Source organism: Anthonomus grandis, chromosome 9 (assembly GCF_022605725.1).
Source record: "Anthonomus grandis grandis chromosome 9, icAntGran1.3, whole genome shotgun sequence".
NCBI classification, from domain to species: Eukaryota; Metazoa; Arthropoda; class Insecta; order Coleoptera; family Curculionidae; genus Anthonomus; species Anthonomus grandis.
This window is the reverse complement of record NC_065554.1, coordinates 28465554-28483044: the sequence shown is the minus strand read 5'-3', so window position 1 is coordinate 28483044 and position 17491 is coordinate 28465554. Positions and strand designations below refer to the sequence as shown.

The 17491-nt window shown below is 28.2% G+C and overlaps 2 protein-coding genes across 3 annotated transcripts in view; one reads left to right on the top strand and one right to left on the bottom strand.

The window, feature by feature from the left end:
• The window catches only part of LOC126740165 (uncharacterized), a 35495-nt gene extending 21526 nt beyond the window's left edge, over positions 1–13969 (top strand). Inside the window, exons 9-15 of the mRNA XM_050446093.1 lie at positions 5336–5570; positions 5666–5884; positions 10954–11218; positions 11276–11846; positions 11903–12129; positions 12188–12393; positions 13756–13969. Of these exons, the coding sequence (XP_050302050.1) occupies positions 5336–5570; positions 5666–5884; positions 10954–11218; positions 11276–11846; positions 11903–12129; positions 12188–12393; positions 13756–13943 (1911 nt within the window). The 3' untranslated portion in view covers positions 13944–13969. The remainder of the gene's footprint in view (positions 1–5335; positions 5571–5665; positions 5885–10953; positions 11219–11275; positions 11847–11902; positions 12130–12187; positions 12394–13755) is intronic.
• LOC126740436 (TWiK family of potassium channels protein 7) overlaps positions 1–17491 on the bottom strand; it is a 375063-nt gene that overhangs the window by 281699 nt on the left and 75873 nt on the right. For both annotated transcript variants that reach the window (XM_050446457.1, XM_050446459.1), the window contains exon 2: positions 16942–16996. The gene's annotated coding sequence lies outside the window, so the exon portion shown is untranslated. The remainder of the gene's footprint in view (positions 1–16941; positions 16997–17491) is intronic.

The window sequence follows — 17491 nt, the reverse complement described above, 5'->3', positions numbered from 1 at the left end:
ACTTTTTGAAAAACGGATTACTCTAAAGGCTTTTTAGTCTTTTTTGGAAAAAATAACTTAAATCTATTTACTAAAAGTCAAGAATCTGATATTTTTATTCCAGGAATGCCTGTAACTAATAGAATAATTTGATTTTTATTGGGACGTTAATATCTTAAGTTCTAGTAGTCAAAATTTTGCAATTATTGATTTATAGGCTACTCTGAAGGCTTTTTACTCTTTTCTGAAAAAACTACTAAATAATTCCAGGAGTGCCTGTAAGTAATAAAATAATATATCTCTTATTGACACTCCAATATCTTAAGTTTTAGTGATTAAATTTTTGCAGTTATTGATTTATGAAGTACTCTGAAGGCTCTTTAGTTTTTTCTAAAAAAATTACTAAACTCCATTCACTAAAAGTAAAAAAGTAGAATTTTTATTCCAGGAATGCCTGTAAGTAATAAAATAATTTACCTCTTATTAGTACCCCAATATCCTGGGTTCTAGTAGTTAAAATTTTGCAATTATTGACTCATAGACTACTCTAAAGCCTTTTTAGTCTTTTCTGAAAAAATTATTAAAATCTGTTCTCTACAAATCAAAAAAGTGAAATTTTAATTCCAGGAGTGCCTGTAAGTAATATCTTAAGTTTTAGTGGTCAAATTTTTGCAGTTATTGATTTATGAACTACTATTAGGGCTCTTTAGTTTTTTTTTTAATTACTAAACTCCATTGACTAAAAGTCAAAAAAGTAGAATTTTTATTCCAGTAATGCCTGTAACTAATAAATTAATTTATTTCTTATTGGCACGGTAATATCTTAAGTTCTAGTAGTCAAAATTTTACAATTATTGATTCATAAACTGTAGGTTTCTTAGTCTTTTCTAAAAAAAATACTAAAATCTTTTTTCAACAAGTCAAGAAAGTGGAATTTTAATTCCAAGAGTGCCTGTAAGAAATAAAATAATTTACCTCTTATTGGCACCCCAATATCTTAAGTTCCAGTAGTCAGAATTTTTCAATTATTGATTTATAAAATAAACTGAGAGCTTTTTTGTCTTTTCTGGCAAAATTACTAAAATTTGTTCTTTAAGAATCAGGAAAGTGGAATTTTTATTCAAGAAGTGCATGTAATTAACTAAATAATTTATCTCTTATTGACCCATCAATATCCTAAGTTCTAGTAATCAAAATTTTGCCATTATTGATTTATGGACTACTCTCACAATTTTATAATCATTTCGAAAGTGATTTTTTATTAGCACGCCAATATTTTGAGTTGTTGTAAAATTTTAGCAATTATTCATTTATCGACTTCTTTAAAGGCTTTTTAGTCTTTTTTGAAGACATGACTAAAACCTATTTTTTAAGAGTCAGTAAAGAGGTGACGAAAGTGAAATGTTTATTCAAGGAAGGCTTGTAAGAAAAAAATAACAATTTGTCACTTTTTATTAACTTGCCAATATATTTAGTAGTCAAAATTTTTCTAATAATAATTTTCAAACTACTCTAAGCAGTTTTATAATAATTTCTAAAGAAGTGATTTAAAATCGTTGACGAGAGTTTAAAAAATTTGAATTTTTATTGCAGGACTGCCGGTAAGAGACGAAATAATTTGTTTCTTGTTAGCACGACAATATCTCAAGTTTAAGCAGTTAAAATCTTGCAATTATTGATTTGTAGACTACTCCGAAGTCCTTGTTAGTATGTTCTAAAGAAATTATTAAAATTCATTCACTTAAAGCCAAAAAAATAGGCCACCATTTATGGTCAACTTACACGTAACTGCTTTTACTCTCGTTATATTGGCTACAGTTGTAAATAACCTTTTTAATTATTTATTTTGTGGAATTATTTAATTTTTGCCTTGTATTAGTTTCACCTCACTTATTAGAATTCTATTTAAGTTAGAAGTATGATTTTTTAAAGATGTTTTTAGTTAGATGGAGTAGCAGTGTTGTGCTTGATTTTTGGTCATAACTTGAGAATCACTGAAAATATTTTCATAGTTTTTTCACGGAAAATAGAAGGGTTCCTGAGGATAAATCCAAGGTTAGAAACGTCAATTTGAATTAAATATTTCGATAGTAAAGGCATTTTTGGTTAGGGCAATTTTAATGTTTCTAATATTTTCTTTTAAAATATTTCTATAAATTCTTGAGGATAAGTTACAACCTCATTCAGAACAGAAGTTTTAAATAAAAAGGGCATTTTTAATTTGGCCATTTTTTTTGCTATTTTTTTAACAATTTATTATTTTTATTGCAAATATTCTACAACATTTTTAAAAGAATTACACATAAAAAAGTCCAATTATTTTTGAACAATTCTATATAAACGTTATTTGTAGTTCAACAACTTTTTGAGTTAGAGGCGATTTTTTCATCCAATGTCCACCAAATTTGAAGAGTTTAAAACCAAATTATAATTTTATTACTTGATGTACATTTTTGATTGTAACTTGAGAACCACTGGAAATATTTTCATAATTTTTTCATAAAAAATAGTGGAATTCTTGGGAATGAGTTTGAGCGTGAAAACGTCACTTAAAATTTAAGTTTTAAATAGAGAGCGAATTTTTTGTTAGACCACTTTTTTTTGCTAATTTTTTTACCAATTTCTCATTTTTATTGCAAATATTTATATGAAAAGATTAGAATATTTTTAAAAAAATTACACATGCAAAAGTCCAATCATTTTGGAAAAATCTTATATATAAAAGTTTTTTGTGCCTCAAAAACTTTTTGAGTTAGAGGCGATTTGGTCATCCAAGGTCCAAGAGTTATCAAATTTGAAGAATTTAAAACGGAATTGTAATTTTACGATTATTTTAACGGACATTTTAGGTCATAACTTGAGAACCGCTGCAAATATTTTAACAATTTTTCTCACGATAAAACAACGAAATCCCTGAGGATGATTTAAGGGTAGAAACTTTCCTCTGAATTAAAAAAATTTGACAGTTAGAAGATATTTATTGTGACCACTTTTTTTGCAATTTCTTTACCAATTCCTAACTGTTATTGCAAACATTTTTATAAAATAATTGGAATACATAGAGGCATTTATTTTTAAATAAATTCAGATACAAATATCTTAAGTACCTCAAAACACTTTCTAAGTCAAAGGCAGTTTGGTCATTCAAGGTCCAAAGACCACCAAATTTCGTTTAGGGCCACATTTTAGTTGGATCAAAATGAAACTGTAACGTAATTTGAATTTTTTTTGTTAACCTTGCGATACTACCTATAAAAATAAAATAAATTTATTGATAGAATTGATAAAAACTATTTTTAAAATATTATTTAAGGTGCCAAATTCACCTATCCAATAAAAACATAAAACTATTAGGTCACAAAGGCATTTTCTCTAAAATTATACAATAACCTTTAAATAAGAATTAAATTTTAAAAATCAAACTTCATTTAACTAATTATGCTCCCCAGTATTTTTTTTTAATAAATTATTATATTTATATTAGTTTTATCATCGTCATGAATAATAAATAAAATTATTAAATAATTTCATTGACACTCTGAAGAAGAATTGAAGAAAAAAAACAATCCTCACCAAAATACCCAAATTTACTGAAAAATTCCAATCTTGTTTGTGCTTATGGAGAACATTTGCCGATTATAATCTCACCTTATGAATCAATAATTGTGAAATTTTGACTACTAAAACTTAGGATATTACCGTGCCCATAGGAGACAAATTATTTTATTACTTACAGACATTCCTGGAATAAAAATTCTAATTTTTTTACTTTTAGTATGAATTTTAGTGATTTTTTTAGAAAAAATTTAAGAGCCTTCAAAATAGTTCATAAATCAATAATTGCAAACATTTGACCACTGGAACTTAAGATATTGGGGTGCCAATAGGAGATAAATTATTTTGTTACTTACAGGCACTCCTGGAATTAAAATTCCACTTTTTTGACTTGTGGAAAACAGATTTTAATAATTTTTTCAGAAAGGACTAACAAGCCATCAGAGTAGTCTATGAATTAATAATTGTAAAATTTTGACAACTAGAACTTAAGAAATTAACGTGCCAATAGGAGACAAATTATTTTATTTCTTATAGGCATTCCTGGAATAAAAATTCAACTTTTTTTACTTTTAGTCAATGGAGTTTAGTAATTTAAAAAAAAACTAAAGAGCCTTCAGAGTACTTCATAAATCAATAACTGCAAAAATTTGACTACTGAAACTTAAGATATTGGGGTGCCAATAAGAGATAAATTATTTTATTACTTACAGGCACTCCTGGAATTAAAATTCCACTTTTTTGACTTTTAGTGAATGGAGTTTAGTAATTTAAAAAAAAAAACTAAAGAGCCTTCAGAGTACTTCATAAATCAATAATTGCAAAAATTCGACTACTGGAACTTAAGATATTGGGGTGCCAATAAGAGATAAATTATTTTATTACTTACAGGCACTCCTGGAATTTAAATTCCACTTTTTTGACTTGTAGAGAACAGATTTTAATAATTTTTTCAGAAAGGACTAACAAGCCTTCAGAGTAGTCTATGATTCAATAATTGTAAAATTTTGACTACTAGAACTAGACTTTTAGTGAATGGAGTTTAGTAATTTAAAAAAAAAAAACTAAAGAGCCTTCAGAGTACTTCATAAATCAATAATTGCAAATATTTGACCACTGAAACTTAAGATATTGGGGTGCCAATAGGAGATAAATTATTTTATTACTTACAGGCATTCCTGGAATAAAAATATCACATTCTTGACTTTTGGTGAATAGATTTAAGTTATTTTTTCCAAAAAAGACTTAAAAGCCTTTAGAGTAATCCTTTTTTCAGAAAGGACTAAAAAAACCTTTAGAGCAGTATATCAAATATCAATTATTTTCAAACCATATAAGATTATATTTACTTTAAGAAAAAATTAGGAATTTATTAATAGTGAACCTTGAAATTAAGGTGCCAAATTCACCTATCTAAGAAAGACATTAAACTAGTAGGTCAAAAAGCATTTTCTCCAAAATAATACAATAAGCTTCAAATAAGAATTAAATTTTAAAAATCACAACCTCATTTAACTAATTATGCTTCAAAGTATTTATACTTATTAATATTAATAAATAAAATTATTAAATAATTGCATTGATACTGTGGATGGAAAAAACCAATCGTCACCAAAATTCCCAAATTAATTGAAAAATTCCAATCTTGTTTATGCTTATAGAACATTTGCCGATTATAATCTCACCTATTAGCGAAATTCCAGACACGTGTAAAAAATTTTCAACAATAACACTACATTTTTTTTAGCCCGGATATAAAAAGATACAAATCTTATCTTAGTCTTGTGTATTATTATTAAAGAGGAAAAAAAAGTATAAAAACGACATTAGAGAACACCTAAGCATAGTCGCAAGAATGTCCCTATTATATCTTATTTTATCTGTCTTGGCTTTAAGGGACGTAGCCTCCCAAAGCGTTGACGTAGACCAAATTACTTATTATGATAATTTGGTCACAAAATATACCGACATTGCTGACTCTTTTCAGTATCCCACCGATGCCAGGGAGTATTTGCCCGAAAATGACACAGTTTATGGTAAGTGTTAAAAATTAATTGAAACTATTGTAAAGTATTGGATGGTTGAGTTAAAAAGGGACAGATATTAAAGATGTAATTAATTTTCCCTTTAGATTTTGGTACCTATGACTTCATAATAATCGGATCTGGATCGACTGGATCGGTGCTGGCAGGCCGTCTATCGGAAGTGCGGAGATTCAAAGTTCTTTTATTGGAAGCCGGCGGATTTGCCAACGATTTCGTGAGGATGCCTGGAAATGCCGGAGCGGTTACCCTTTTGACTGAATTTAATTGGGGTTACCGGTCGGTACCGCAGAAATACGCTTGTCAAGGTAAAGTTTTAGTTCAATTAGTCCTAAGTTTAATTTAAATTAGTTCAAATTTAAAGCAAAATAATAGTTTAGGCATTCAAAGGGGTGTGATATGAAAGATAGAAGAGTTTTTCACATTACTTCAGGCAATAAGATATATATTTTTTATGTGCCTCTAAAAAGATCCAGATTTTTTAGAAATATGGCTTAGGTGATTAATTCTGAACTAATTGGGCTTAATTAGAATAGGATAGGTTCTTTCAGGAAATTTAAAAAAAAATCTTTAGTTTTTAGGCTGTAAATTTATTTAAGGTTTCAGGATAATTCCTTATATACCAGGGATTGCAAAATAATTTTTTCCCAAGATTCTAACTTTGATAATTTCGACATAATTTTGAAAAATCTGTACTATCTATTTTATTCCATCAGTTTAAAACATATTTTACTATTTATTTATATGTCGTCCAGGCATTCGTTTCTTATATGTTCCAGGCCTTTAGAGTTGTCATCTGAATTCAGACCATTTTTCATGCTATAGCAGGCATTTAAGTAATTTTTTTAAGTATTCCAAGCATATCTACAAATGCTCCTTGTACTCCAGACATTTTTTGTTCTATTCCAGGCATTTGTGGGCAATTTCTTAAATTGCAGAACTTTGGAATAATGCTTCTTCCCTCTGTTCTAAATCTAATAGTTTTAGACGCTGAGTTTTATATATGGGATTCGATACAGGTCGCGATGATTATTTGAATTTTATGAAATTTAACGGGTCGATTAGAGTTCACGTAAACTTGAACTGTATAGTTTTTGGTTATTGTTGGCACATGGGTTGTATTTTTTTTTACGTCAAAATTTAAAGCCCCACTGACTGTTAACGGTATATTCGCGAAAATACTGACATACAGAAAATATATGCATCTCATCGAGAATTAAAATTTTTATTAGTTTTATCTAAAAAATTGATTTTTTTTTGGGAGGAAAATTTTAAAAAAAAAACCTAAAAAATTTATTTTTTTTAGTTTTATTGGTGTAAAATTTTTATAGTACAAAATTTAAGAAAAATATTTTAACTAATTAGGTTTAATTAGTATAGGGTAGGTTCTTTCAGGAAATTTAAAAAAAAACTTTAGTTTTTAGGCTGCGAAATTTTTTTATGGTTTTAGGATAATTCCTTATATACCAGGGATTGCAAAATCATTTTTTCCCAAGATTCTAACTTTGATAATTTTGACATAATTTTGAAAAATCTATACAGTCTATTCTATTCTATCAGTCTATTCCAGACATTTTAAAACATATTTTACTATTTATTTATATGTCGTCCAGGCATTCGTTTCTTATATGTTCCAGGTCTTTAGAGTTGTCATATTAATCCAGGCCATTTTTAATGCCATACCAGGCATTTAAGTAAAGTATTCCAAGCATATCTATAAGTGCTCCTTGTACTCCAGACATTTTTTGTTCTATTCCAGGATTTGTGGGCACTTTCTTAAATTGCAGAACTTTGGAATAATGCTTCTTCCCTCTGTTCTAAATCTAATAGTATTAGATGCTGATTTTTATATACGGGATTCAATACAGGTCGCAATGATTGTTTGAATTTTATGAAATTTAAGGGGTCGATTAGAGTTCACGTAAACTTGAACTGTATAGTTTTTGGTTATTGTTGGAACATGGGTTGTATTTTTTAACGTCGAAATTTAAAGCCCCACTGACGGTTAACGGTATATTCGCGAAAATACTTACATACAGAAAATATGTGCATCTCATCGAGAATTACAATTTTTATTAGTTTTATCTAAAAAATTGATTTTTTTTGGGAGGAAAATTAAAAAAAAAAAACCTAAAAAATTTATTTTTTTTAGTTTTATTGGTGTAAAATTTTTATAGTACAAAATTTAAGAAAAAAATGTTTAGACTAAATAAATCTGCGTTTTTTTCCAAATAAAACTACGCATCAACCTTAATACTGTCATTTATACAGAGTGAGTCATGTTGATTTGAAAATACCAATTTTTCTATTTTCTATACAAATTTTAATAAATTTTACTGATATAATTTAAAACCAGAGGTTTTTTGAACGATTTTTTTAGTCTTAATAAAAAGAATATTTTCCCATATTAACCATTCTCATAAGTAAAATACTTTTTGAGTTGAGATTCTTCGAACATTTTGAAATTTAATTGTTCGTATCCTGTATGTCATAGATGTGCCAAAACCGATAAAGTTAATGCGTCATTGAGTTTGCTACAGTATACTTAAGCGCAATTTTTTCACTATTTTTACAAGTATCTTAAAAATATTTATTTTCAAAAAGGTACCAATAGCTAAAAGTTATGGAAATTAATAATGATAATAATTATAGCATTTTTCTAATTGAAATTTAAGCATTTTTGCAAGAAATATTTATTTTCTTCCAGATAGTACAGGTTTAGAATATGGCTCTTTTTGGTCAATGTTTAAAGCTTTAGGTAAAGTTTCTTGGAAAAAGTTAAAGAAATTAGGCAGTTCTAAATAAAATGCCTAAAAATATAAAATTCCTTCTAAATACGTCGTCTAAGCACTCTATTGTACTTAATTTTTCTATATAGGAATTCTGATAATTAAAAAAAAATTCCAGGCAGTTATGCCTAGAATTTATATTCCTTCCTCAACATAGATAATATTCTTCAAAAACCTGAATTCTGAATTATGTAAAAATTTATAAAACACTGAATTTAGTAAAATTATTATTACTATTCTAAAAATAAAAATCACCTGATTACCCAAAAAAAAAAAATTTTGTTTCCAGGCAATTATACCTAAAATTGGTTTTCCATATAAATAGTTAAGGTTCTTTAATATCTTGAATTATATAAAAATAAATAAAAAGTAATAATTTTGCCTCTAAAGTGTTTTTATTCAAGGCATTATTCCAAAAAAAAATTATATAAAATAAATACCTCAAAAGAAACTAAAAATATTTTTTTCCAGGCCAATATGCCTAAAATTTGCTCTTTATAAAGGTAATTTAAATTTTGCCTAAATTTTTTTATTATTCCAGGCACAATTAAAAAACAAAAAAATCACCTAATTACCTGAAGCAAAAATGTTAGTTTCCAGGCAATTATAGGCAAATATATAAAAAATTACATAAAATAATTACGTGAAAAAAAAACTAAAAATATTTTTTTTCCAGGCCAATATGCCTAAAATTTGCTCTCTATAAAGATTATTCAGATTTTGCCTAAAATTTTTTATTATTTCAGGCACAATTAAAAAACAAAAAAATCACCTAATTACCTGAAAAAAAAATTTTGTTTTCAGGCAATTATACCAGCAATTATAGGCAAATATATAAAAAATTACATAAAATAATTACGTGAAAAAAAAAAATAAAAAACATTTTTTTTCTAGGCCATTATACCTGAATTTTGCTCTTTGTAAAGGTAATTTAGATTTTGCCTAAAATTTTTTATTATTTCAGGCACAATTAAAAAACAAAAAAATCACCTAATTACCTGAAAAAAAAATTTTAGTTTCCAGGCAATTATACCAGCAATTATAGGCAAATATATAAAAAATTACATAAAATAATTACGTGAAAAAAAAAATTAAAAATATTTTTTTCTAGGCCATTATGCCTAAAGTTTGCTCTTTATAAAGGTAATTCAGATTTTGCCTAAATTTTTTTATTATTTCAGGCACAATTAAAAAACAAAAAAGTCACCTAATTACCTGAAAAAAAAAATTAGTTTCCAGGCAATTATACCAGCAATTATAGGCAAATAAATAAAAAATTACATAAAATAATTACGTGAAAAAAAAAATTAAAAATATTTTTTTCGAGGCCATTATGCCTAAAATTTGCACTTTGTAAAGGTAATTAAGATTTTGCCTAAATTTTTTTATTATTTCAGGCACAATTAAAAAACAAAAAAATCACCTAATTACCTGAAAAAAATTTTTTATTTTCCAGGCAATTATACCAGCAATTATAGGCAAATATATACAAAATTACATAAAATAATTACGTGAAAAAAAAAACTAAAAATATTTTTTTATAGGCCATTATGTCTAAAGTTTGCTCCTTATAAAGGTAATTTAGATTTTTCCTAAATTCTTTTATTTTTCCAGGCACAATTTAAAAAACAAAGAATTGCCTAATTAGTTGCAAAAAGAAAGGCAAAAAATGTAATTTTTTGGCAGAAATTTCAATTGCAAAAGTCATGTTTTCGAGGCAATTGTGTCTGATATTTGATTTTCGTAAACATTGTTAAGCCTCTTATTTTATCCTAAATTGCCTTGCAATATATAATAGTTTTGCCTGGATTTTTTTTTTATTTTAGACATTATTCTAATAAATAAACATGACTTTATAAACAAGAAAAAGAACAATAAATAGTTTCTTCCAAGCAAATATACCTTGAAAAAAAAATATTTTTTTTTGGGGATATTCAAGTGATATCCTGAATTGCCTGGAATATTTTCTTATTTTGACACTATTCCAAAAAAGTACCTGGAAAAAAAGATAAATAAATATTTCCAGGCCTAAAATTTGTTTTTCTTAAGAGAGAACTTTAATATCTTGAATTTTGCCTAAGAAAGTTTCATATTTTGGGCACAATTTAAAAAACAAGAAATTCACTAATTATCTGACAAACAAACTTAGAAAATTATTTTTTTGACAAAAGTTTTAATTGATAAATTAATTTTTCTAGCTATTTATTTTCTATAAATTAGGGTTCTTTAATGTTCTAAATTAACTAAAAAAAAATACTATTTTTTTTTGGAAATTCTTCCTATTTTAAGTATTTTTCCAAAAGACAATAAATATCCTTGTACATCTTTTTGATAAACTTCTAACAGATAAAATAGTATTTTCGAGACAATTGTGCCTAAAATATTTTTTCCTTAAAAGCAGTTAGGATTCCTTAGTATCCTAAATATTCTAGCAAATGTTCTGCCTGAAATATTTTTGAATTTACAAAAAGTTTTCCAAACCCTATCTGCATACAAAAAAAAACTCCATGTCAATTAAACTGATATCCTCCCTTTTCCAAATGTTCCATAGTCTTCAAAAATCGAATTCAATAAACTCTCCTTTTCAGGAATGTTTGACAAAGTTTGTGCATACCATAGAGGTAAAGGCATAGGAGGATCCTCACTAATCAACGGATTGGTTTACTCCAGAGGGACCGCCGCCAGTTACGACAATTGGGCAGCCAACGGTAGCCCTGGATGGTCTTATAGGGACGTACTGCCTTACTTCCGAAAAATGGAAAACTTCTTCAGAAACATCCGGGACGTTCAGGTGGACTATGAATACCATGGAAGACGTGGACCTGTTAATGTAGAATACTATCCCACTCACAGGTAAAATATAACAAAAAAAGTGTACAATATAATTATTAATTCATATATATATATTAGATATACTACAGAGCTCTTTGTGCAAGGCGCCCAAGAACTCGGGCATCCCTCCATAGATTACAATGGAAGAAGTCCCTTTGGAGCATCGATTGTACAAGCGGCAGTACATAAGGGTCAACGTTGGGACGCTGGACGTGCTTACGTGGAACCGGCTTTACGTAGACGCAACTTGTTCGTCTCCACTCATAGTTACGTGACAAAAATCCTTATTAACTCAATTACTAAAACGGCTGAAGGGGTTCAGTTCACCAAAAATGGAAAAATCTATGAAGCAAAAGCTTCCAAGGAAGTGATATTGTCAGCTGGTGCCATTGCTTCCCCACAGATTTTGCAACTAAGTGGAGTGGGTCCAAAGGATCATTTGGAGAAGGTCGGAATTCCAGTGATCCAGGATTTGCAAGTGGGAACTTTAAATGAACAGCCAGGAATGTTTGGGATGTACTTTATGACCAATTACTCGGATCCCAGTGTGGCGAAGAGCCAGAGAGAGAAAGTTGCTGAGTATGTTAGAGGTTTTGGAGCGTATACTTCTACTGGGAGTGAAGGGGTGTTCTTTTCTGGCTTAGAAGAAGTATGTTAATTATAAAAAAATTGTTACAAAAATAATAAGTTTATGGTAATTTTTAGAGAGTTCAGCAGCCAGATTTGGAACTAGAAATGACATATTTAACAGGAGATTATTATAAAACCACTTTTAATTATGATAACGAGACTTGGAATGCCATTTGGAATAACACTGACGACGATGGAAGCAGATCGTTTACACTTCAGACCATTTTACTGTTTCCTGAATCCCTGGGTACTATTAGGGTGAAGAGCAACGACCCTTTTGAATATCCTTTGATAGACGTAAAGTAGGTGTTATTAAAGATTGGGTTTCGACGTCTTAAATTAAAATGCAAAATTTTTTAGTACACTTGCCGTAGAAAAGGACGTGGAAAATTTGTATCAAGGAATACAGTTGGCGTTAAAATTGGTCGAAACAAAACCGTTTAAAGATGTTGATACTAAATTCATAGATCGACCCTTGCCTGCGTGTTCTCAATATGAATACAAGTCAAAGGATTATTGGTATTGCTATATTAGGCATCTTACTATTCCTGATAACCATCAACAAGGTAAGAGTATATTTAGGTTTTGAATTACTGAAAGATAGAAAATGGTAAGATCTATAGTTTTCTGGGTAGACTTAATGGATTTAGAGGGGTGAGAACAGGAGGAACTATACTCAACCATTTTTCTCAGATAAAAATCACAGAATATTTAAAAGTAATTAGTAAATTAGCTTGAAATGCCTGTAAGAAAAAAATTAACTTTAACCAACTGTCCTAGGCACCCTGAAGCATAGATAAAAAAAACAGTAAACTGGAAGAATATTAATTCTGTGGTTTTCTAGCATACTCTGAAGTCTAGAAAATCTTAGGGTCTAAAAGAATGTTGCGCAGCATTTTATTATTCGACAGTGATATCCTGGATAAAAATTGCATGATCACAATGGACCATTTTTCTTAGATAAAACTCAAAAAATGACTGAGAGTAATGAAAGTTACTTCAACTGCCTGGAAGAAAAAGTAAATTTCTTAGTCTTGATCAGAAGTCTAGAGATCGTGTAAAATTATGTAAAAAAATGTTGCGCAACATTTCAATATTTCACAGTCATTCTGAAGTCAGACAGCATTTGGATTTCTTCGATTTTATTCTCGAGAATACAGTTCTAAATTTGCTGTTAATTATATACAAAATTTAGGGACATATTTGTGTTTATTTTATTTTATTCAATTAATTAACCAGATAGAAGATAAATATGAAGAAGAGCTTTTACTATCTCCACAATCATCTTTCACAGTTTCGAATTTGTCAAATGTTTTCATCAGGTTCCAATAGATTTTCAATTTTTCACCTCTTCCAGGATATTAGGCTAAAGGGGGTCTAAAGATATTAAGTCTGGAAAAAATTAAAATCTCTGATTTTGAATTTAAAAGCCCGGAAAACTATGCTCATTTAATCACTGAAAAATGCAAATTTTTTTGAAATATTTCTATTTTATAGCATACTTATACGGGTTCTAATAACGTGAGTTTATTAGGCTGCAATGAAAAACATGGAAATATTAATTGCCTGGAAACACAAAATAATGACAAATATGCCTGAAAAATATTGTATACAAAAAAATGCAGTTAGAAATTTTTCGGTAATTTTGTTGGCCAAAATCGAGTACAATTTTAGGATCACTACTTTAATCAGAATACTATCAAGTTATTAGAGTAATATTAGAAAATCTATAGGATTACAGGACTTCATTCACAATTTCTTACCCCCCGATCTCAAAAACTATGAGGGTTAAACACTTTCTACAGAGCTAACAATAATCGATAAAATACAGACAAATGAACCCCTAGTTTCCCTACAACCAAAATTCCTCAATTTTAATTAAAACTGGAAAATTACAAAAAATGTAAACACCATTTTCTTCATTTTAGGAACAAACCGTATGGGTCCAGACCCTTCGAAAGGTGACGTAGTCGATTCCAGATGCCGGGTGTATGGTATTAAAAAATTAAGGGTCGCAGACGCTAGCATCTTTCCCTCATTCGTGGCAAACCACCCTAATGCCCCATGTATGATGCTGGGAGAAAAATTAAGCGATATGATTAAGCGTGAATATTAATTTAAATAAATTTAGTTTAGTGTTAATTTTGTTGTTTTATTTCTTAAATAGATAAGTAAATCGAGAAATGAATCTACAAGGAACTGAAAATCTATTAATTTGTATATTTAATAAGTTAAAGGGAAGTTTGGTTAACAAGCATATAGCAACGATTAGGAGTCGCATATAGTAGCAACGATTTTCTTGGTACATTATGGGCTTTGGTATATTTAAACCAACCATATATGGTCCAGGTATATTTATTAAACTGTAGAATATACGTATATCATATACGAATTGATACGGGACTTACATATCTAGTCATTTAACTCGGTTACTACACCTCAAATATTCGATGAAATTCATCTTAATAAACACTGTTTTTTGTCCATGTTATGCAGTCTAATAACGCTGTTTGTATAATAAATAATTATATATAAAATTATATCAAATTTAAATAAACAGTGTTGTTAAATTAGATATTGAATATATGTTTTCTGCAAATACATTGTTTTTCATTAAGGGTTATACCTACCCCCCCACCCACCCCAAACACTTATCCAGTAAGAAATTCTTTGGGAAAATCACCGTTTTTCGTCCATAATATCCAATCTAATAGCACTGTTCTTGTATTAAATATTTATTTATATAAATATGTATAATTATATCAAATTTGAGTAGACAAACTGTGTTATTAGATTGGATATTAATGATGAAAACAGCTGTTATTCATGCGTAGTATTTTGGAAAACAATGATTTTTATAAACAATTTTTAACTGGTAACCTCTGTGGGGTGGGTGGGGGGTTAAGGATAGGGTTAATGAAAAACATGTTTTTCGCAAAAAATAATTGCCTAAAAAAATGCTTTTTAGAGAATTATAAGTGATAAAAAATCAATTTTTTTTGTATCTATACTTTTCTCACATAACTTTAACGGTTTCAAGTAAAACGTGAAAAAAACCCTATTTTTGATTTTTCGAAAGCAAGATGTATCTCTATAAAAATTGCAGTAAATGTGCCATATTTTATTGCAAATAAGTAAAAATTCAGTTTTTTTAAGATTATTCTCAAACAATTAATTTTTTTTCTAGGCAAATTTTAATTATTCTGGTCCAAAAATACAGTTTTTAAATTAAAACTATTGGCATATTTATCAACCGCCTATGGTCAAAGTATATTTATTAAGCTAGAGAATATACGTACATCATATACAATTCTGTTTACACAACGGAGAAAATTTCGGTATTGAAAAAAATTGACAAGGGATTTACACTCGATCACTATCCCTCAAATATGCGTTGATGATATCTCATTCAGTTCCTTTAATTTGTACTAATTCAACTAAACAATCTAAGACTTTCGAAATAGTCTCATTAGATTCAGAAGAATTAGAATATGCAATAACCATTAAAATTCTGAAGAAACAATCTGTGTTTTTCTCATAATCGCATTTTTTGTGTATCAATTTTCCCTTATTTGTAGTAAACCAATATATGATTATGACATAATAAAGCGTAAATATATTTAATTCAGAATCAAATTTTTCATTTCATTTCTATAACAATTGTTACGCCTCATGTAAATCGAGAATTGCATCTGCAAGGAACTGAAAATCTAATTTATTCATTTAATAAGTTAAATTGAAACTGGGCTAACGAGGTTTCCTACTATAAGGGCAAATATTGGCACAAGAAAATTTTAAATTTTAATGAAGAAGGAACGTATTTCTTGTACTGTTATTTTATTTTTATGATAATATAATGAATAAATTGTTTATTTTTTTGAATGGGATTCTTTGCATAACAAGGGTGTCAGCACCCCTCGGAAATCCCTTGTTTTAGAATTTATTTTCGTGTTTTTCCTTCAAAGAGGTTTCTCGGGATAAAAGGGTATAAATATTTAGGAATAAAATTTTATTTGTTTCTATGAAATGAAAATAAATCCGACTTGTTATCTTATTTATGAAATGTAAAGCCTTTTTTGGGGGGTATTGTAAGATATTTGGTTTGTATGATAATTGGATTGTTCAAAATTCAATTGATATAATATGGTATTTATGAAAAGGACATTTTTAAAATTAAGTCACAAGAATTTTCAATTCGCTTATAAAGTACTTTTAGAGTATTTACTGATCTACCATGATACACTAATTCTTTAAAATAGTCTTATAGATAAAAATCGCAAGGCGTTAAATCTGAAGAGCAAGGAGGTCATGAAATTGGTGTTCGGAATATTCGGAAATTCATTATTTAGGTGTTCATGAACTCCTCGTCTAAAATGTGGTTCAGTTCAAGTGATCCTCCATTCTTCTAGAATCCCAATTAAGTCCAATATTGACATTGAATTAACATTTCTAGTATCAAGATGAAATTAAATGATGTAAAGATTTTTAGAATTTTTTTATAAAAAAAATTATTGCAGTCAAACTGCGCATGACAAAGCAGCCATAGCTCGTATACTAGGTAGCCTAAGGCGGTCTTAAAAATAAAATAAAAAGAATGGCATTCTATTAAAAAAAAAATGCTGCTTATATCGCCCTACTTTTTTGAAGCACCCTGTATACTTCAAAATATTTTCCAGATATGCGGTCAGATATCAGGTCCCAACATTTTTTTAAGAGGTTAGAAATTTTAAACCTTATTTTTTTAGGCTTTATGGAAGATGACGCACTGTTGCAGGACCCTGTATAACGGATTAAATATTTAGAAAAAAAACTTGAATATTTAATACCTTCCAATATTTTAACTGAGTATTTTATTATCGGTTTTTTATGGCAGTTTTTTCACGAATATTCCAAACAGATAAAGTAAAATTGATGTAATAGGGTCTGGAAGAACTAAGAATTTAGTGCTGCCTCGAATATTGAAGTATTTTTTACTCCCATAAATGAATATTATCTTCCAGGCATTTAAAATGCAAGGCAATTTTGCTAGGAATATTCTCAGTTTACATTGGGTTTATTTTTTTTTAATCTTTTATTTAATCTAATACTCAAGAATAAAAGAAAAAATATCTTACCTTTTCCTATCAGTAAAATTCTTGCCGCAAGTATTCTTAAAAATTCTTCAGTAACCTGAAAAAAAAAGAAAAATAGTTTAAATAATGTATCTTCCATTTTCCAGTAGAAATATATATTTTTTTAAACTTCCCTAATTTCATGGCCAATATTTTTTAATTTATTGTCAATTAAATGTCAATTTAATCATTTAGGTTTATCTTTTATTGACCCAAATTTTGTCAGTTTTCTGGTAAGGTTTTGAGTTCTGAGATCAGATAAATAAAAGTCCAGTTTAACTTAAAATGGTTTATTCCATCTATGTTTATATTTATTTTTATGACTCGGTTCAGAAATGTGAAAATAGTCCTGAGGAAGCAAATATATTTTACGAAACGTCGGTCATTTTAAATTAAACTGGATTCTTATTTCTCTGATCCTGAAATCCAAAACCTTACTAGACATTTAACCATTTAATTAAAATTTTTTTATTTGAGAACTTTTTTTTTCTTAATATTGTGTACTTTGATATAAAAAATTTCTTTTTTATAACATTACATTTTATTTATTTTA